General features: G+C 40.7%; 1 protein-coding gene across 1 annotated transcript in view; it reads right to left on the bottom strand.

Annotated features, from left to right (window-relative positions):
• Nucleotides 1–23,490, bottom strand: part of JADE3 (jade family PHD finger 3) — an 82,268-nt gene that overhangs the window by 27,779 nt on the left and 30,999 nt on the right. The window contains exons 2-3 of the mRNA XM_089693518.1: nt 17,899–17,958; nt 16,970–17,055 (exon numbers count right to left, since the gene is read on the bottom strand). Coding sequence (XP_089549644.1) covers nt 16,970–17,055; nt 17,899–17,947 — 135 coding nt within the window. The 5' untranslated portion in view covers nt 17,948–17,958. The remainder of the gene's footprint in view (nt 1–16,969; nt 17,056–17,898; nt 17,959–23,490) is intronic.

The following is a 23,490-nucleotide window of genomic DNA, read 5'->3' as shown; positions in this document are numbered from 1 at the left end:
AAAAAGACCACAGGCACTATACAGAAAAAAAAAAAAAAAAAAATCATAAAACGTAATGGGAATATTTTCAAAGAATAAACCAAGGGCATTTTTTTTCTAAAATAATAAAAGGTCTAGGTCTTTTTTTTTTGCTCAATAACTAAAATAACTTTGCCTTTCTCCTAAGAAAAAAAAGCACAAAAACACCAAAAAAATAAATAACTTTTGTGAAAGGTATCAGTCAGTCACATAGGGAGGGCATGGTTTTCAGTGAGTTTGGCTAATAGACCTGTATTATAACGAATGTAAGGCAAGCCATAGGTTATGTGATTTTCCCGTGGCTGCAGGAAAGGAAATCGCTTGATTCCCCTATCCACACAGTGTTAATGGAGAAATCCCTCCTGCAGCTGTGTTCTGCCAATAAGGAGAAATGCAAAAACAGATGTAAATTGACCATAACTGAAAACTGAACTACTGAACTGCATATGGATGTGCAAACTTGAGTAACCGGAATCAGAAACTTTGAAAAATGTCCACGTGTTCTTTTTGTCTGATAAAAAAAAAAAGAAATGTGAAACATATTGGTAAATTTATATTGTGGTCATTACAGAAATTTCACTGGAAAGTTGAAATTAAACTTTGAGTACAAACATTGTTCACCCCACCCCTTCCTTATGTGAGGATTTACAAACACTCACATCTTTTGGGTTGTTGTAAAATAAAATGTTTTACTCTACCCCAATACAGTAGTTTTTCCACGCCACAATCGAGCAAACAAAACTGTGGGACGCGCAACACCCAATAATGGTTTAAGAACCTTTTTTGGGCATCGCATCTCGCTCAAAAATGGTTATGGAATCTTTTTTGGGCGCCGCGCATCTCGTGATTTTGTTTGCTTGATTGCAGCGCGTTTGTTGCACGGAAAAACATGCAGCGATTGCGGAAAAAAACACAAACACTTTTTTAGGTGCCATTGAAATGAATGGCACCTCCAAATGCAATCATGCGTTTAAACATTGTCACACTGCGTTTTCAAATTGCTGGCAGAATCGCTGCGATTCCACCAGCGATTTGAAATGCCCTAATGTGAATGGTGCCTAAAGCTAACCATACACAACATGCATTTTGGCCAGTTCGTGATGAATCGGCTTCACCCATGCTCAGGCATTCTGTCTCTGTCAGACAGCAGCAGGAGATTGATCCATCTGCGCTGTATAGCATGGATAGCAGAAGCTAAGAATGTATGGCAAGCTTAAGCAGTGACTCCACCTTTGTTGAAAAAATATAGTATAAACAACTGCAACACTAGTCAGGTTATTATTTATTGTTAATAAAAATAGCCTTTTCTTCTCAATTGGCAGACACTGTAATTTTCAGTAAAATTCAGTGCAAAATGGCAACATGGAGGTAAAAAGTAAAGCAAGGTAAAGTAAAATGAGGCATGGAGGTCAGCTTTAAAGGTTAACACCACTTTAATGGGCAAATATATATATATATATATACAAGTCTGTCCCTTCATAACCACATACTCCATACAACATAGAGCCATAAATCGCATAATTAACAAAAATTGGAATATTTTAAAAACAGATCCAATCCTTTCCAAAATTTTGCCAGACACACCGGAGATTATATACAGGAAAGCAACGGCCTTAAGACACCATTTAGCGCCAAATGTCATCAATCCACCAGACAGAATCTCCTTTTCTAACTTAAGGGGTTTTTCTCCATGCAATAAATGTATCATATGCACAGTGAATAATAATAGAAAATATAAGAACTTATTTTGTCTCACAAGTCACAGGAATACCTTATAACATAGATAAATGTATTAGAATGTCCCTGTAAACTCCAATATATAGGGCGAACACCAGACGCTTACGCGACAGACTAAGGGAACATAACATTAAAAAAGGCTATAAGGAGCATTCTTTATCATATCATTACAGACAGAAACATAACAAAGACCCATCCTCCTTACAATTTATGGGGATTGATATGGTACAGCCCAACTGGAGGGGTGTTAATAAACTGCGGGCAGTCTCACAACTCGAGACACGCTGGATACAAGAGCTCCGTACCCTGCATCCACAAGGTCATAACATTGATATTGACTTAAACTATTTTATCAATAACAGTTATCCCTTATATGTGACTTTATGTATATTAACATTTTTATCACCTTTTTAAAGAATAGAATAGGAAGGATTCTCTTCCCTATATCTATTCATATAGAGATTATTTTGCAGTATATAAATTCTTGTTTATTCCGTTCTATAATACCTATCATAACCTTTATGACATAATTCTATGGCTCTTAATATTATATTCTCATTTCATGTACCAATTTTATTACGAATTTAACACAGTGCAGCATTTAGTTGTATTTTATTTGCATTAATTATCTATGGTTTATTGATTGATTTATTTTATAAGTATACAATATTTTTATGATGTATTTTTTAATATGAATTACCTACAATTAATATCTTTTAATATTAATTATTTATATGCCATTTTTAAGCATATGAAAGCTAATATAGCATTTTTCCATCGGTATGAATTACACCACAAGACGCTCATTAGAAGTCCTTCTGTTAGTACCATTCAAATTCTTCAGCCCAATTACTGAATACTATGTATTCTAACATTCGATCTATTTGTACATCTATTATGCGCATTTTGTCTTGACATTCAAGACTGTCATTTCAGTCTACTTGGTTCTAAATACCTAAGGAAAATTGGCACCCGCTTAGCCGCGCGTGCGCACGAGATTAGGTCTCTGTAAAGATGGCGCATACTTAATACGCATGCGCCGCACATATAAATTGACGTTGCACGGCTCGGCGTTATTGGTATTCCCCTCAGATGACGTGCAGGTGCACGAAACGCGTAAGAGGGAGCCAGTAATGCCGTGACGTCACGCCGCTGGAGCAACATGGAGCTCCGAAGGCCATCTTTTACTCTGGATGGTCAGTCCATGCTTTTGTTTGCTCTGCTTGTTCAGCTATATTTTTTTACCTGGATACTTGCATACTCTTCAATAAATATCCTTAAAATACTACACTATGGATATGTTTTTGCCTTGACTCCCTTGTGGAGTATTAACTTACAGCTACCCACCACCTGACCACCAGAGAGGGAGCCTCCATTACACCCAGAGAGCTGCACCCATCTATCCCTTAAGGGGAACTCTGGATAACCCTGATGTCCCACCATTGAGTCCCAGGACCACAAGAGGGAGTTTTCTGGATTCCTGCCTTACCCTGTGATGACCATTAGATGACATCAGGATATATTATTTAAAACGCTCATTAATTTGCATGTTCTGGTGAGTGCACATTCCTTACACACCTGTATGCACAATATTAGTCTTCAGGAAGTCATAGGAATATCTGAGCACTTAAAGTCACCTTACGAACTGTTTATATGCCATTTGTTATTACATTTGTGATTTATATTCTCTTAATCATTTATAAGCATTTATACATCGCATTTAATATTTTAGCGCTGCACATCTATTTTACGCTGTCACACATTACTATTTACCCAGTGAATTGCTGGTATGAAAGACGACATGAGACCTAGGATTTGAGTTTCTCAGCTTGTGAACAGCAGATTATCCAAATATGGTACTTAAAGGAGAAGTTCACCTTTGGGAACATGTTACATGTTCCACCCATTTTTAGGGTGCAACAAGTTCCCAATGCTGCAGCTGCTACCCACTGCCCCCCATTCCTTTGACAGAAGTAAGGGGAGAAGTTCCCCATAGTAGCTGTCAGAATTGAAAATAGCACGGCCATGCGGTGCTCCACCCACACAGCCTTGTCATTCATTCATAGAGTGAATAGAATTTCAGCAAATTTCAGTTTGTAACCTTGACAATCACTTTCAGAGTAACGTGATTGTTTTTAACCAATGCCCATTGTGCAAAGAAATTTCCCAATCTTCCTCCCACACCTAGCCTCGAGTCATTGTGACCTGGTGGGCTCAGGAGGATTGAACAAAAACCACCTTGTATTACTGCCTGTCCAGCTCTTATGTGCTTCTTGGTTTTTCTATGTGCCCTACTCTGAAACGCATGACTCCAAAAAAGGTTTCTTACCCTGCTGCTTATTCCTCTTGGGAAAGCCTTACTTTGGTCAAGAACAGCTTCTAACAGCTTCAAAAGAGGAGAAGTTCTCCGTTATTCTGGAATGCTACAAAGTTTGAATTTGGAAGTCACCGGATCAAGTTTTCAACCATAAGGCTTTCCTGGCCAAATTGACAAGAGCTCTACCTCAAATACATTCAGGCTGATCATACGGTCTTTGATAAATTCATTAAGGATTTCAATATCTGGTCCCTCTAAGTCTCTGGTTCCAAATGTGCTTTAAAATTTGTCTAATCAAATACAATATTAAAAGGTGTGAAACATACAAGTAGAAGCCAAGGCTGATCTAAAGCTGCAAGCTTCCACCTCTCAAGCTTTCCTCAGTAAAGATTCTGTTTTTTTACCTATGGGGTCCTCAAAGAATAAATCTAAATTATTTGATATTTGTAACAAGGATGGGTTAAACTTGGAACACTTGTCTCATATTTTAGAATCATCTTCAGGGAAAGAAAATTGCCTTTTAAGTCTAAAACAGAAAACAATAGTTTCTCTGACTGTTTCCGTTCTGCCTCAATAGATTTTTTTTTAAAGCTTCTTGCACAGAAAAGGTAAGCATCTTTCTATACTGCAACCCTTTATATATTTGATCGTGTATTGACAAGCATGGCCTACGGTTTTATCCAAAGATAGATAATTTTGAGATTTATCTTTAAGATAAAATTCCTCTGCAGCAGGATCTGCCCCCCTTTGCCTCATCAACTGAGCATGACCTAGTCATATGAGAAGTAGCTTTCTTGTTCGGTAGAGAAGTTACTAGAGATGACGTGGAGTAGAGAACTGACTGCTAGAAGAGGAGGTGACTGGATTACCAAAATCCTGCAATATCGATCTAATGGACTAAAAGGTTGAACCCATCTTCTCTCTGTGTTCAAGATACCCATAAACAAGCCTGGAGATCCCTTAGTCATAAATTACATCCATAGCAAAAACACTGATTATAAGACAATGAACGTTTTGTGCTACAAACCTCCACATCTTTTACTTGCATATTTTTCTGCAGATGTTTTTAAATCTAAAAGAGAAAAATACATACTACCAATTGCTTTCTGGAATCCCCATTCTTGAGAGATAGAGCAAGCCCTCAAACAAGTTAATATATAGGAAAACATCTGTGTCTAATTCCTAAAAGTGAAAAACTGCTCACAATAGTGCCTTTTCCTACCTTAGAGCCTGCTGCAGAGGTTTCTAATAGAGCAATGGCGAGATCTTTCTTGCCCACATCCTTTTTACCCTTACAGATGGCTGCCTGATCATGAATCCATACATATATTTGGCATTTTGCACTTCTTCACCTCTCACCCTCTGCTTTCACCCTTGTTGGTGTCAGTGAGCCTGCAACACCAATAGTGGAAGTACAGCATTCGCGTTCCTTTATGCAACCAGAAATTAAATGATCTACATCTGACATTAAGAGCAGAATTCTCTCTCTCTCCCCACTCAAGTGTGAGTGCTCCAACTGCATCGGGCACCCCAGAAGGAATATATTAAACCACTCCAAACCCATAAGATCTACCTCGATGAAGCATGGCTGTTTCATTTTCCAATCACTGGAACAAACAAGGTGCGGGGGGTTGGGGTGTATTGGCCAACTAGGTCCGCAAAGCAGAAGGGATAGTTGTCCTTCCTACTTGGACAAAAGGAAACCTCAGAGGTCTTGCAACAACAAAAATAAGGAAAAAAATTATTAAAATCTTCTTCCATTCACCTTTCCTTAGCCTTCAGGCCACTGTCCTGATGATTTATCACCTCCTCCAGGTGGAGCCCTTGCCTACTAGCATGGAGGCTAAAAGGCAAAAACAAGAGAACGTTTTGTGTGAGGTCTCCTGCTTGGCCAGGGAAACACAAAAGAACTGAGGCAAGCAATTCCTGGGGCCTTTTAATTTGATTGCGAGCACTGTATTTCTAGGTGTGCAAAAACCCGATTTTGTGTGCTTATCTGGACAATGATGAAGGAAAAATGGGTGAAAAACAAAAAAAAACCTTCTCATATTATGGGTGGGGGAGTTTATTTGGAGGAAAGTCTTCTGGTATGCAGATTTTTCCATAGCTGCTGCTGTACAATGCCATGTGGTAAGATATAGAACAAACACACAGATGTGCTATGGAAACGCACACTAGGGAAAACTTGCTGTCTGGAGCTTCATGTAAAAACACCAGATAAGTGTGGTAACTAATAACATTGTCAGTTACAATATCCCTCAATGTGAACAGCTTCTGAATAACACATTGGTGAAACAGGTCTTTGAACGATTTTAAAATCCATCAATTTAATTAGAGTCCTACAGCACCCACATGACCATGCCTATACTTCTCATAAATACTACATTAGGCATATCTTGACTGGAAAGACAACAAATCCCAGTTGAGCCTATTCTTGTTCTAGTTAGAAATGCAAAACAGGAGTCTGAATACCCACACCTTTACAAGTTTTCTTGTCTGAAGAAGCTGCCTGGCAAAATGCATCAACATGGAAAAAACGTGTGGGAGCTCCTTCTGTTACACCAGTGCTTCTCAATTATTTTCTGTCATGTCCCCCCTAGGAAGAAGAAAACATTTCGCGCGCGCGCGACTGTAAATAGTATCATTTGTCTATAAAATTGTTATAAGTAGGAATAGTGCCCCATCATTGGTGTCAGTGGGAGGAATAGTGCCCCATCATTGGTGTCAGTGGGAGGAATAGTGCACCATCATTAGTATCAGTGACACCAATGATGCGGCACTATTCCTCCCACTGACACCAATGACACTTGCTGACCCCTGTTGCAGTATGGTGCTGCTGCAGCCAGCATATGTGGTTGCAGCAGCACCTCTGCACTGCACACTTACCGGCTTTTCCCTCAGTCGATTTTCGCGGGTCCGCTCGGCTCCGCCTCCTCGCCCGTGATTGGCCGCCTGTGTACCTTTCCTGAGCTACAGTTCTGGTGGCCAATCACCGGTGAGGAGGCGGAGCCGAGCGGCAGGAGTGAGGGAGTGGCCGGAGTGACGGAAGGAGCAGCTCTTCCTGGTTTGGATCATTGTGGGAGCCAGGTAAGAGACAGCAGCCCTCCGCCCACCCCTGTACGTGCCCCCCTTGACGGGGGGGGGGGGGGCGCGCCCCACTATTTGAGAAGCACTGTGTTACACTAACATTTTATATTGCTACTTATGAAGGTCATTTGAATAAGGCTTAGTTCAAATGCAAGCACTAAAAAGTCCTGCAGTTTAGCTTCAGTGGTGAGTTTCCAAGCAGGATGCTCTATCTATCTAGGCATTCTATGAGAGTTTGGGTGTACTTTATCACAGTGCACATGTAAATCGAGATAATCTGAATTTCACCATTGCTTAGAATGATATATAACAGCACTGTAGGTTTGAATGCAGAGAACTGGTCTACATTGATGATATGTAAATGATTCTTAGCTGACCCATTACAGATAACAGCTATGAAAAAAACTGAATAGTTCTCTGATGACTTGTAGCTCAAACTTAAATGTGCAGTTTCTGGTGTGAATGGGCCCTAAGATATTATGCTATTCATCAAATTTTCTAATTCTATTGCATTGGAGGGAATACTAAACCCTGGTTCCAGGCTCCTACTATAAATCATTTAAGCTTTATTCATATGCTGTGCTAATGTGGAGTTTGTAGTGTGTATGCAAGATCCATACATACATACAGTATTTGCAGCATTTCCTTTTACTCCAAAGTAAAAAGATCAAGGCTGCACTCTGATGATGTCAATGATGTTTATTTTGAAACCACTGGCTTCTGCCTAGTCCCTGCCCTTCTATATGCCCCTCTGACATTTAATTTGCATTAGCCTAATCATAGAGATCATTTTCCCTGCTGACCATACAGTTTTTTTTTCCTGTCAACCTGCAGGCTGAACATTAAAATCTAACAGAATCTTCTATCCACGCTACACAATGGACAAATCGTTTGCTATGGCTATTGTATTTTGACAGCCTGCTTGAGACCCCGAACAGAGGCTGCATGTGATTGGACACAGGTGCCCTTTGTACAAAATTTTCCGCTGTGCTCTTTCAATTTTTCACTTGAGGGATATCGGGTGACAGGCAGCTGTCAGAACACCCACTGAGCAAATTTTGTTTGGTTCTTTAGGAAAGGCTGAAATCCACGGTGTACAGCCAGCTTTAAAAGTGCTTTATACATAACTAGTAGTTATTGAACGGTGAGCCAGAGTTGACCAATAGACAAAGTGGGATCTTTCTTTACTATCCTACTATACTAGTTAAATACTAGTATTCAATTCCTGGTTATATAGATGCATTTCCCTTGCTGCTGGATATGTGTGACCTTATTTATGGGTTATAGTAGTATACACATAAATTGTGCGCTATAACTAACATTTTATGATGCAAGTGTGACAAGATGTAGAGAAGCTATGCATTATGCTTTGAAGAATTAAGAGACCATTGTGATCATCAACTAAAGCATGCATTTAACCATTAAATCTTCCAGGTCCCCAATTATTTGAGCACCACAAACTGAATACTATTTGACCACCTTAATGCCAAACACTTTCACCCCCTTCCTGCTCAGGCCATTTTTAAGTTTTCACCCAAATTAAATTTATCATTTTTGGGACAGAGCTTTCATTTGGTGCTATTTAATCACCACTAGGTTTTTTTATTTTTTGATATATAAAAATGAAAAAAAATACAGAAAATCTTGAAAAAAAAAAGAAACCAGTTACCATTATAACATTTTGCAAATAATCTTTCTTCATAAATTTAGACCAAAATATATTCTGCTACATTTCTTAAAATGTAGCAGATTTGTAACTCAAATCAGTGTTTGTTATTTAGTATGTGTGAAAGTCTACTGTGGGTTTATATATTTGAAAACTTATCAAAATCGATGTACTAATTGCCTCTCTCATTTATTGAGGCCCTAAAATGACAGGACAGTAAAATTACCCCCCAATGACCCTTTTTGGAAAATAGACAGTCCAAGGTATTTAGTAAAAGACACCGAGTATTTTGAAGTTGTAATGCATCACAATTTTTGGGAAAATTAAATAAAATTAGTTTTTCAAAAAGTTGTAATTTTAACAGGTTAGAGTAGGTCTCACACACAGCATAGGCATACTTATAATTGCACCCCAAAACACATTCTGCTATGCCTCCAGAGTATGGGGATATCATAGGTGTGGGACTTTTTCACAGCCTAGAAGCATAGAGCAGCCCACAATCCAAGAACAACCTTTGGTATTTCAAGGAGCATAAATTAAGCATCTAATTTCCTGACTACCCATCACATTTTTGGAGGCCCTGGAGCACCAGGACAGTGGAAACACCCAAAAAATGACCACTTCTTGGAAAGCAAACACTCCAAGGTATTTTCTGAAATCATAAGTCTTTTGAAGACTTCATTTTTTGCCACAAGTTTTGGGAAAATGCAAGCAAATGAAAATTTTTTTTTTTTTTTTTTAACAAACTTGTCAATTGATAAGATACTTCTAACACACATCATAAGTATACTTATAATTACACCCCAGAACACATTCTGCTACTGCTCCTGAGTATGGGGATAGCACGTGTGAGATATTTTCACAGCCTAGCCAAAAAGAGACCCAAAATCCAAAGAGCGCCTTCAGGCTTTCTAAGGGCATAAATTACACATTTAATTTGCTGACTACCCATCACATTTTTAGAGGCCCTGGAACACCAGGATAGTGGAAACACCCACAAAATGATCACCGTTTGGAAAGCAAACACCCCAAGGTGTTTTCTAAGAGGCATGGTGAGTCTTTTGAAGACTTCATTTTTTTGTCATAAGCTTTAGTAATAATAATAATAAAAATAATATATATATTTAGACTTACAACCCAAAACACATTCTGCTACCACTTCTGAATATGGCAATACCACATGTGAGACTTTCAGTGTTTGAACTGATTATATACCGGACATTGCATCTTGTGTATCACACAAATCAACCAAATGTACTGTAATGGTTGTTTCTATATGAGTGGTCAGGGAATATAGCTTACTGTAGCGTGATCTATAGCAGTCCCTGTTTCAATAAGCCAAGTAAGCTTAGCCTACTGGTACATGGCTGCTCCCAGGAATGCTATTTTCACTAATCAGGAAGTACAAAGTCTAAAGAAAGGAAGAACAAAATAGTTCCTGTGGTTCCAGGGGTACAGATGTCAACAGGGGATGGCTGGGACTGGTGTCTCACAGGAACATAATCAGTCAGACATGTAGATGGGTCAGCTGAGGTGCAGACAGAGACAAAAAAAATCAAACAGGCAAAAGGACTGGTCCAGGCAAAAGGCAGAAACATGGTCAATAAACAGGCCAAGGTGAGCACAAGTGTCAGGCAGAGGCGACAATGTATTGGTGTGGCAGTGATCAGGAACACTGTTGCTTGGCTGCACTTGTCTATGATAGTGGAATGTCTGTATCAGCGATCAGGAACACTGTTTCTGGCTTACACTAGTCTGATGGCACTGGGGACTAGCGTGGCCACAGCAGAGACACTATAGCTTGCTTACAATGGTGTGGTGACACTGAAACTAGTTGATAAGCAACATTGCTGCTGGCATTCACTGTCTGATGGGACGGGACAGCACGTTAAAACCGCAAAAGATGGCAGGAGGTACATTCCTCCTGCTGCTTTTAATTGTAAATCGAGTGGCTAGTTAGCCACACCGATTGCTATTACAAGAGAGCCGACAGTAGGCTCTAAAAAACGGTCCCAGGATGATGCTTGCAGCTGGAGGCATCATCCCGGTATAACCACTTGAAGTCCTGTGATGTACAGGAAAGTTGCTGGTCATCAAGTGGTTAAAGGATATTGTACAATCAGGTTGTATAGTGTTGACACCCTTAGATCTAGTAAAGCTATGTAATAGGAGGATATACCTGACACACTCCATTTAATTTACATCACATTAGGCAGGCAGTTGATGCCAGATCCAAAGAAAGATTGTAAAATCATACTGTAGTGTACACTACACTTACTCATGCAGGGCAGCTTCTTGATGATTAAAAAAAGACTGAGTATAGTAATTTGGAAGCTGCTGGTGTCCTATCTTCCCCTAAAAGAGATGTAGCTCACACTCCCACATCTCTATACTTGGCAATATTTATGTTACTTTGCTGGTTCCTTCACTCAGTAGATAAATAGAAGCTGATTTATCCACAGTGACATAGAAATTTTTAGGGCCAAAGTGTGGTTGTCGGGTGGAGAAGACAGAGAGGAATGTTAATACTGCCATAGGACACAGTAGGTAGATCTTAGCAAATATAGAGATTTGAGGGGGGAAGACAGATGTGCTACATTTGCTTAAAGTATATGTAAACCCTCAACTTGTAAAACAATCCATTCAGTTTAAAATAGAGATGAAAGACAAATCATTTGTGAATAAATATAAAAAAAATATATAAATACCCTCCCCCCTTTTTTTTTCTAAAAGTGATCACATTCTCAGCTGCATAGGAGCTAGGGGGAGGAGAAACAGCAGTACACTCTCCCCAGTGAAATGCTGTGCAGGGTGGAGTCAGAACAAGTCTGATTGTCAGTCCCGTTACGGTATGTAAACAGGTTGCACCATGCATGTGAGGTATCAGCATGAACGTCAGGTCAAGGGCAGTAATTCTAGCACTATAGCACCAGTTTAAATCTAAAGTGGTAGCCTGTAAAGCCTTTAAAAGCGTCACCTATGAATATTTAAAATTTACATAGTTACATAGTTTTAAAGCATGTCATGTTTGGCATCTATTTACTCAGCATAACATCATCTTTTATATTACAGTTGAGCCACCCATGTGTTTGTGCATTAAAATTCAAAAAAGTGCATTTTTTCTATAAAAAAAAAAAAAAAAAAATCACATTTGAAAAAATCTGTGAAACTACTGTGTGACAAAGTTGAAAATTCTGACATTTTATTCTCTAGGGCCTCTTAAGAAAATATATACTGTTTGGGGTTCAAAGTATTTTCCAGTTAAAAAACTTTTTTTTTTTTCATGTAAACTATAAAAAAAAAAAAAAAAAAGTCAGAAAAGGCTTGGTCTTCAAGTGGTTAGAAGAGTGGGTGATGTGTAGCATAAGATTCTGATATTGGTCCTGAAATGCCAGAATAGTAGAGGCAACCCCCCAAATTACCCCTTTTTGGAAAGTAGACATTCCAAGGTATTTGCTAAGAGGTATGGTGAGTATTTTTTGTTTTTTGTGAAACGAAAAAAAACCCAAAAATTTTGAAAAAACACAATATTTTCTACGTTGTTATAAAAAATATCCAGTTAACTCAAATTTAGTCATACATTTAGGCCAATATGTATTCTGCTACATATCTTTGGAAAAAAACTTAAAAAAAAAAATCCCAAAATGTGTATATTAATAGGATTGTGTGAACGTTGTAGCTTCTACAAACTATGGTATACAGTTAGGTCCATATATATTTTGACATAGGCACAATTTTCATACTTTTGGCTCTGTATAGAAAAAAATTAAAATGAAAGTCCAAATTAATTTGAAGTGCAGACTTTCAACTTTAATTCAAGGGCTTGAACATAAATATCAAGTACAAAGTTTAGGAACTGCAACCATTTTTATACAGTCCCTCCATTTTCAGGGGCTCAAATGTAATTGGACAAATTAATATAAATCATAAATAAAATGTTCATTTTTAATATTTTTTTAAGAATCCTTTACTGGCAATGACTGCCTGGAGTCTGGACCCCATGGACATTACCAAAGACTGGGTTTCCTCCTTTCTGATGCTTTGCAAGGCTCTAACTGCAGCTGTCTTCAGTTGTTCTTTGTTTGTGGGTCGTTCTGCCTTCAGCAACTGAAAGGCATGCTCAATTCGGTTGAGATCAGGTGATCGACTCGGCCATTGCAGAATATTCCACTTCTTTTCCTTCAAAAGCTCTTGAGTTGCTTTTGCAGTGTGTTCTGGATCATTGTCCATCTGTACTGTGAAGCGCCGTCTAGTCAACTTTTCTGCATTTGGCTGAATCTGGGCTGACAGTATATCTCTAAACACTGCAGAATTAATCCGGATGCTTCTGTCACATCATCAAAACACACCAATGACCCAGTGCCACTGGAAGCCATGCATGCCCATGCTCTCACACTGCCTCCACCATGTTTTACAGATGACGTTATATACTTTGGATCATGAGCTGTTCCAAGCCTTCTCCACACTTTTTTCTTCCAGTCATTCTGGTACAGATTAATGTTTTTTTGTTTTTTTTTTAATAATTCTTTTTACTGAAAAGTTTAACAAAATATACATCATACAAAACGGTGAACTAGAGCCGTTAATCACAATCAGTGGCTAAAAACATAAAACATACAAGAGAAGACAAAATTTCCAATTGAAAACAAGAACAGCAAAACAAAAAACAATAACCATGCCTGCAGTTGTCCAAGAGGTACCCGTAGTAGGATGGGCAAACACATTACAATATAAAAAGCACCACACCATGCTTCACCCCACAGAGTTACATCAAGAGAGCCATTCTCACTCAATACAAAGCACAGAGGTAAGCTTTAGACTAGTAATATAACAACCAATTTGAATGATCAACAAACACCATTTTAAAGAGACCCTAATAGGAGAATATAGTAGAAAATTCACTCACAGACCGTAAGGGAAGATGATACCCACCCGCCCCAAACCTTGTCAAACTTGAGGAAAGCTCCCCTTTTAAGATACATAGCCTTGCACATAGCCTTGTAAAAGGGTAATGTCTTATTAACTTGGGACTTCCCACGGTAGGGTCATGCATTCTTTTCCATAAGAGAACAATTAGTTTCCTAGCATGGAAGAAGAGTAGGTAACTGTAGTAGGGACCAAGTCATCCACCAGACTAAGTAGGCAATGTCTCAAAGAAGGGTGAAGCGGTATAGTGGTAATGTTTTGAATGACCCTGAGAACTTCCAACCAGAACCCCTGTATAGCTGGACAATCCCAAAATATGTGAATGAAATCAGCCCCATCTGCAGGACAATGCCAACAGGAGGAAGAGGCTGATCAAAAACCTTAGCAATTTTTGCTGTGGTCAGATATATACAGTGTAAGAATTTAAAGTGTTTTAGTTGGTCACGGGCGAAGACCAGCCAGGTGAAAGGAGAATACCAAACATTCTCCCAGTCCTCTCTATCCAGATCAAGGACCACTGCCTCCCACCTAGTCCTAAACACCTCCAGGAGTTTACTAGTTTCATGGAAAAAGAGACATATATAGTGGATAAGGGCTTAGATAACTCATTGTCCTGCAGTAACGACTCCAGATCCGAGGGTGTATTCACACAGTTCCACAGGTCCCATCATGGACATCACAGACAAGCAAAAAAGGAATAAAATGGCACCTAATGAAAAACAAAGAGAAAAAAAAAAAGGCAGATGGAAAAAAAAAAATAAAAAAAATAAGGGAAAACAAAAAACATCCTTGTTTCCCTGATCAAACAACAGACAAACACAGTCAGGGCAACTTTATAGCCCAAAAAAGAAAAAAATGGAGCGCATAGTGCTCAAACAGTAGTGGGGGGCGTGTAATAGTCATAAGTCCAGCTCGGCAGAGGCTAAATGTGAGCATAGGGAGAATAGAGGAAAATGACACACCAAACCCAGGGAATGCCAAAAGCCCGGGAATATGAAAGGGAGCCCATCCTCAAGATCAATGCAAGGAGTCTAGCCAGTCGGATGCCAAGGCGGGGGTGTCAAAGAATTGAGTGGATCCATTATGTTGTACCCTTCGTTTGCTGGGTTACAACATGCTGTATTGGAAGACCTTTTCACGGAGCCTCTTTCTCAACCACCACAAAGGATCTCTTGCGTTTTTGTAGTTCTGGAGAGAAGTCCAGAAAGAAATGCAGAATGGCATTTTTATAACGCAGGTCTTGTTGCCTCAGTGCCTCTGCTAGAATTAGGTCTCGGTCACGGAAACTCAGGAGGAAGACCAAAAAAGAACGTGGAGGAGCACCAGGTTTTTTAAGGCCTGTGGGGACTGTGTGCCTGCTCAACTTGATAGGCCGGTGAGACATTTTGAAGGTTCAGGACTTGTTTAAAGAAGGACTCCGTTAACACCACAGGGTCATCCCCCTCAGGCAGGCTGACCACCCGCACGCTATTGCGGTGCAGCCTGTTCTCCGCATCCTCCGAGCGTGACATCAGGAGATTCACCAGGCGTTAGAGCTCAGATAGGGTTCTAGCATGGTTAGATGTACTATCCTCCACTTCAGAAACGTGGAATTCTGCAGATCCCAAGCGCCCCTGGATTTTATGCAGGTCTTGCCGAATACGGCCACAGTCCAGGACCAAGGAATCTATCTTAGACATAAGTTTTACTTGCCTCTGTAGCAGGCAGGATAGCAGAGGTAGCCGAGTCCCCAGACTGCACCTCACCTCCTTCCCCCACTGTTGAAGCCATGGTGGGCTCGAGCTGCTCCACTGTCTGAACCGCTACATATGTCCCGGATGGCGTGCAGACAAGATGGCCACGCTGCGCGTAGCTGGCGGAGAGCTCCGGGTCCCACTAGAGATCCGCCACTGCCCGGATGACTTCCATGACGGCATGGGGAGGGTGGGAGTAAGTCCCCCAGGTAAAGGTGGAAGTTTGCGGAGCAGGATGACGTAGGTAAACTCCCCAGGAACAGGAGAATAGTGCCGGATAATGGAAGCCTCTGCCACACGTCTGTGCTGATTCACACCCCAGCCACGCCCCCCGACAAATTAATCTTAGTTTCATCCGTTCAAAGAATGCTTTTCCAGAACTGGTCTGGCTTTTTAGATTTTTTTGGCAAAATCTAACCTGGATTTTCTATTCTTCAGGCTTATGAATGGTTTGCACCTTGTGCTGAACCCTGTGACTTTGCACACATGAAGTCTTCTCTTGATTGTAGACTTTGACAATGATACACCCACCTCCTGGAGAGTGTCCTTCACTTGTCTGGATGTTGTGAATGAGTTTTTCTCAGAGAGGATCCTGCAATCATCCACCACTGTTGTCTTCCATGGACGTCCATACCTTTTTATGTTGCTGAGCTCATCAGTGCGTTTTTCTTTCCTCAGAATGTACCAAACTGTTAATTTGGCCACTCTTAATGTTGCTCTCTCTCTGATGGATTTGTTTCGTTTTTGAAGCCTTACAATGGCTTGTTTCACTTGCATGGACAGCTCCTTTGAATGCATGATGCAGGTTCCCAGCAATAGATTCCACATGCAAATACACTAAGAATCAACTCCAGACCTTTTTACCTGCTTAACTGATGAAGAAATAACAAAAGGAGTAGCCCACACCTGGCCATGAAACAGCTTTTGATTCAATTGTCCAATTACTTTTTGCCCCTTGAAAAAGGGGGGATGGCTACTCTTAAGAGTTGTAATTCCTAAACCCTTCCTCCAAAGTGTATGTACATACCCTCAAATTAAACCTGAGTGTGCACTTTCAGTCCATATCCATTATAGAACTATAGCTTGAATAGGTTTTGGTAAATACCTGAAAAAATCTAAAATTGTGCCTGTGTCCAAATACATATGGACCTAACTGTATATATTGGAGTTTACTCAAAAGAAGGCTCTATTGTATGAAAACAGGACAGAAATTTTGTTTTGGTTCAGAGTTGCATGACCATGCAATTACCAGCTGAAATAGTGCAGTGCCGAATTGCAAAAAATGGCCTGGTCAGGAAGGATAGAAAACCTTCTGGGATTAAAGTGGTTAAACTGCAGAACTAACAACCACACCTTGGCTTCACTATTTAGTATGTCAGTGACCCAAAATAAGAAACGATGACTGGGTTCACGTCAGACTTCATTAGATGCATACTTGTTCAGTTCACTTATAGTGAAGTCAGGGTCAGGATGACTGGTGCTTACCTCGGCAGATTTCTTCTCTTCCTCATTTGCATATGTACTATTGTTCTTGTACTCTTGGAAACAGGAGGAAAAAGAAGTTGAAGGACCTAAAAACAAATAAAAGAACTGTTAACTATGCAAAATGACAACTACTTTGTGTCCAGCTGAACACTGAGATTATTTATTGCTGAACTAACTGGCCTTGGGCTAGTGTCGACGGCATCAGTCTGAAACTCTTGAGAGCTTTCACATGTCATTGACATGGGAATTTGACCTGCAGTTGACCTCCTTCAGACCCCATGCACAATAGTGCTGTTTTAAGCTCCTAGCAGCTATCAGCGTTTTTTTCTGCTCCTAGAAGCAAAATATGTCCATGCACACTATTTTAGGCTAGTAGCTTTTTTCAAGCTTCAGAGATTAGAGCAGATAAAAAGTTTGATTTTGCAGAGCTTTTGGGAGCATTTTTCCGGCAGAAAAAAAAAAAAAGAAGCTATATATACACGTGATCTTCATTTCCAGGTAGGGGGCACGTGCGTGTCCCTCCCTACCCGCACCACCATTTGCAGCTACATATGTCAATCACCAGGTCCCGGACGGAGATTCCCCACTGGCACCTGGTGATCACTGAGTATCACTGACAGGGGAGAGGCCCGAGTGTAAACAACACAAGTCTCTCTCCTGCCAGCAACAACATGCTGCTGTGTATTGCTCTGTGAGGGAACACAGAGCAATTACGCAGTCTAAATAACTTTGCAGATAAATAGTAGCCACACTAGGAGCGCATTGGTACCACTTAGTCATCCTAGTAATAAACTCACATTGTTGAAACAAGCAGTAAAGCAATAACAGAGTAGCACTTCAAAGTACAAAGCAGTGCTCCCACTTGTAATGAGCCCATATGGATACTCCTACGTTTAAGTATCACTTTACTAATTCTTAGACATACTCACTTTCATTGTCTGAACTGTCACTGCTGCTGAGGTGCCTGTGCCGCTTCATCCTGACACATCCTAATAGGAAAAAAACCAAAAAATAACCACCTGCTGTAAATAACAATGTATACAACTCTTTGTATTCATACAGCAAATACCTACACACTGTACAAGAGGGATATACTTTTTATATAAAAAGGGATGAAATAAAGACAACTCCATGATATGAATTAACCCGTATCACCCCCAACCAAATGCAGTAAAGTAGGAGAGTTTATTTTTAGACTGATTTTTAAAAGATGTTAGCTTTAGAAGCACACAGAAAAGCTTACTAATCGGACAGATGCATTAATATTATGCTGGCAGCTCTCACACTCTTCAGATACACAGTACAAACCATTCACTAATATCTGAAGTCAGATTATTACCAGGAATACACAATCTGAATATATATAAAACCAAACAAAATCAGCATTGGGGCCCCTGAGTTTCACCTTCCAATTCATGGAAAAGTAAACAATAACTGGTTGTTATGGGCAACAACTTCCATGTTTGCTCATTTTCTGTGTCCTCTTATTGACAAATCAGCCATCTAAGCATTATTGCTTTTCTGAAATACTTTTTGCATGACAGTTATATTTTTACTTGCATGCCATTTCATACTTCACATCTAAACAGGGAACAGGGGCTGTCCCAAGTTCTCCAAGGTTTGGACCAGTTGGCTGGATGTTGAATTCACATCTACCACACTCACTCCCTGATGTCTTTCAGGCCATTATACCATTAACTAATTGCCAACCGCAGATAGCCAAATGACGGCTACACTGCGGCTGGCTAGTTCTGGGAGGGCGTCATATGACGTCCTCCCAGAATGCGCTCTCCTGCGCACCCCCGGCGATCTCCGTGATCGCGGTGTCCTACGGACACAGCTGATCACGTGATGTGGTAAAAGGCCAATCACAGCGGCCTTTTACCACGTGATCAGCAAAGTCCAATGACACGCTGATCATCGGGAAATGCAATTGCCGGTTCTCGGCTGCACTTTCCTCACGCTGTCAGAGCGTGAGGAAAGTACTGCCGAGAACCGGCAGTTGTCAGAGCAGGGATCGGCACCGATCATCAGGGCACTGATGATTAGTGCCCTGATGATCGATGCCCAGCAGTGCCACTCACCAGTTCCGCCTACCTGTGCCCAGGAGTGCCGCCCACTAGCTCCGCCCACCTGTGCCACCTACCTGTGCCCAGAAGTGCCACCCACCTGTGCCCACCAGTGCCCATCAATGCAGCCCAGCAGTGCTGCCACCAGTCAGTGCCCAGCGGTTGTGCCAGTCAGTGCCCAGCAGTTGCGCCAGTCAATGCCCAGCAGTGATGCCAGTCAGTGCCACCTATCAGTGCTGTCTATCAGTACCCATCATCAGTGCCTCCTATCTGTGACTCCTCATTTTGCTGCCTTTCCGTGACACCTCATTAGTGCTGCCTATCAGTGCCCATCAGTGCTGCCTCATCAACGCACATCAGTGAAGGAGAAAAATTACCTGTTTGAAAAATTTTATAATAGAAACTCTTTTTGTTTATAGTATAAAAGTAAAGCGCCCAGCGGCGAATAAATACACCAAAATAAATCTCTATTTGTGAGAAAAAAAATGATAAAAATTTCATATGAAAGACCGCGCAATTGTCAAAGTGCGACAGCGCTGAAAGCTGAAATTGGCCTGGTAAACAAGGGGGTATAAGTGCCCGGTAGGCAAGTGGTTAAGATAGTCCTGGAAATGTCCGCTTTTGCTTTCCCTCCCATCCAGGGCATGAATAGATCCTCCCCATAAGGGACACCTGTTTTTGGGGAATTATTATTCCTTTTGAATTAGCTCTTCTGTGCTCGAGCCACACATATGATTTACAAGGAATTGTGAATGTTGTTGAGTATCTTATGTTGTAGGTGTAAGTCAATCTGTTTTTTATTGATGTATAATGGGATGATTTCCATTTCTGTATGATACATTTAGGACTACGATTCATATTCAGGTCTGGACACTATACTCCCGGATGAATTGAAACACGTTAGGGTTCAGATACATGTTCCAGTGGCCGTTTTGAATATATGTCATGATGTTATTGGGATTGTGTAATTGTATGTGCCACACTTGTTTGGTGTAGCTTTTATTATATTTACAATAAACTTGTTATATTTTAATATTTGTTGTGTGCCGTCAAAAGTCCCAACCAGTGGCTAAATAATTTTGAGTATATTCTTCTATTGAAAATAAAAAAGTTACCTGGATACCCAAGTCTTTAATATTTTCTGACCCAGAAAGGCAACCAATTCAGTGACTTGCAGTACTGAATCACCAGCAAGTGTTTTCAGAACAGGTCAGCGCAGGACACATTAAAGGTAAGATACAAGGTAACATAGAACACTGTTAAAAGGTTCCCTTAATAGCAGTTTTAGTTCACAGAATTATCATGCTTGGTTACTTGATTCTACACTTTAAAACCCAATTGATGTTGATGAACGAGTAGGGTAGAAGATTTTACCATTGCTCCACAAGCTTCAAATGCCCAGTCTTAAAGTGAAACGGACAGGTAGTGGGGCATTTTTACCTTAATTCATAGAATGCATTAACAAAAAAAAACTAAAAAAAACACAAAAAAACTTAGAGCCATTTTTATCCTTTCAGTAATGTAGGTTCTCCGAGAATCAGCCACTAAATTGTGGTATGCACTGCATAAAGTATTGTTACTCTCACTGTAAGCCTAGCCATACACTGATCTCCTTAGAGCAGCCTCTCTCAACCTTTATATCCTGGAAGAATCCATGAATTAATTTTGAGGTCTCAGGAAACCCGTGTAAAATTATATCTACATTCATGGTAAAAGAACATAATCAGTAGGCTGCTGAAAACTTCTTAAAAAATATAATAATGAATATGACACACCTAGAATAATTGACAGCGATAGTCAAATATTTTTACTGTGTTGTTAATAAGGGCTCCTGCACATGGGCAGCCTATTTAACATAAAAGCTGGTATTTTTCCCCCACCTTGGAATTCCGCATACAGCCTCCCATAGACATGAATGGCTGTGCACTGCTACTGTATATTCAAGAATAAATACTGAAACAGTATGTAAACATACTTCTATTTTTTCCCATATACCCGTATGCTATACTTGTGATAGCATAGCACCGACCGATATACCCGAGTACAGCAATGCTATTCATATGTATAGGAGGCTGTACTCTACACCTGGGCTTCCCGAGTAGTGTAAATACCCCTGATATTACATTGAACAAGCTCAGGCGTCTGTGTGCAGTCCTAATAATGAAAATGTATTCAAATAGCCAGAAAAGAAACACCTAAAACTGTATTGTCCCTTTCCACTAGTCATTGGTGGGAAAGTGTCCCCTTACATTTGTAGTCTTTGTAAGTTGGCGATCAATCTGTCATTGCTCACAGCTAAAGCAACCCCTAGCAACCTCTGGAGGAACCCTAGGGGAGAAAGGCTGCTATATAAAAATCTATCCATTCCCTCCCATCACAGTAAACAGTGTAGATCAGGGGTAGGCAACCTTAAAGAGGTGGAGATCTACCTGAACAATATGGAAGAAGTCGAAGATCACCGGGCCCAGTGTCACCTCCTCACACCTGATTTAAATCTCTCATTGCCATACTACCATGTTGCAATCGTGTGCACTGCACAGCAATCATGGGTTTAAATTGAGTGGTGAGGAGGCAACATACTGCTTCTTCACTGCTTCTCAAACACAGTTGGACCTCTGGATCTCCGCAATGTGTCAAAACGGTGATCTTTAGGATGGATCTTCATCTGTGGGAAGACGGCATTTTTGGGGGCTAAGCTCGTTGAAGGTCTCCCTGATCTCTCATAGTCTTCCAGTGATGTTCTTCCACTCTTGAAGTGCACGTGCCACTCAAAACTCCTTGAACAACTCATTGCAGCATCGCTGTAAACTAGCCGAATCATGTCAAATGATTCTGTGGCAGACTTGTCCAGTTTCACGCAGAACTTCATGTTTATTCTAACTTTCTGTCCATGATGAAATAGCAGACATGGTACCGCACATGGTCAGAATAGCACCAGTTGCACAGCTCCCAATGTACACAGTACAATGTCTTTTGGCACACTGACTTATGAAGATCAGTGATCCCTGTGACTGTGTGTGCTGCCATCTGCTGGTGTGTTACAAAAACTAGTCTTGAAACTTTTTGATACCACCTCACATTATATCCAGCAGGCGTGGTGCACTGCTGCATTCAGGAGTTTTTGTGTGCTTTCAGAAGGTGCACCAAATCTGCAGGATATAATAGAAGTCTAAAGCTAAGTGCAGCACAGCCGCAGGAAAGCCAGTGTGTGTAAACCATAGCACATCAGTGTGAAAGCAGCCTTATATTATTATTCTCAGTGTATTTCTTCATGCTGATCTGACAATCTCTTCTTTCCTGCTGCTAGCACCACTCTGGAGACCGCTGGTTGGGATAAGAGGTGGAGTGCAGCTGGTATCACTTCGCATGGGACAAGAGTCAGCACTACAGCGGAGGCATTGGCTGATGTGGCTCTTGCTCCCTATGACAGCTCCAAATTTACAAGTAGTCCCTCTGCATTGTACTCGGTTTGATGCTGTGGGATGGCACGTCAGCAAGCCCAGATCGCAATCTACTAGCCACGATCTACTGGTTGCAGACCCCCGGTGTAGATGGAAGAATCTTCTTGTGCTGCCTGTTGTATTTTGACAGCGGGCACCTGCAGATGTCAATATCTAAAAAGTGCCTGCAGTCACTGTTCAGCTTACAATTTTCTACCCGTCTTCTTTGATTTTTAGATTGAAGGGGGTGGGTGGAGTGGTGCCAAAAGGGCCACCTATGGCTCAAATTTCATCCAGTTCATCAGAAACTGGTTAAAATTCACTTCTTGTATAGTCAGCTCAAGACTAGGTCCACACCTAGGCAGGTTGCGGCTAACGAGTTTTTGAACATGCATTTTTGGCGCTTTTTATGTGTGTTGCAGGTTTAGTTGGCTAAAAGAAACGACAGTTCTGTTCATGGAGTGTGACTTTGATGTGATCTCACACTCTGTGGCACTAAAGTAGCATCAACGTCACATCAAAGTATTACAAGAACCTTTATGTGTCCAAAGTATCATGTTAGGGTCTGGGCTTAAAGTGATACTAAAGCTTTGCCTTTTCTTTCTTTCCAAAATGAGAAATATGTCATTTACCTGCTCTGTGCAAAATTGTGCCCCGATAATGTTTTTGCAGGTCCCCTGCCAGAGCTCCTGGCGCCTCTTCCTCAAGCAGTGCCCCCAGAGAAAGCCGCTTAGCCTTGCTGCACACAGAAGGTTTTTTTACCTTCATGCATAGAATGTATGAAGGAAAAAAAAAACAAAAAAAAACTTTGGAGCCTTGAGAACTGGGGTAGGGGCTAAGGTTAGGGTAGCTCCTAACCCTAACATGCAACTTTGGACATAAAGGCTCCTGCACTTTGATGCGCCTGTTGCCACGTGAGTGCAAGAGTGAAAAGCCACACTACATGAACAGAATGGTCATACTTTCCTATTAGCCAAAAAAAAAAACAACTGCAACAGATTCATGCATGTGT

This window comes from Staurois parvus, unplaced genomic scaffold (assembly GCF_062004578.1).
Source record: "Staurois parvus isolate SC_StPar_1 unplaced genomic scaffold, SC_StPar_1.0 ptg000634l, whole genome shotgun sequence".
Taxonomy (NCBI): Eukaryota; Metazoa; Chordata; class Amphibia; order Anura; family Ranidae; genus Staurois; species Staurois parvus.
This window is presented reverse-complemented; position numbering and strand designations above follow the sequence as displayed.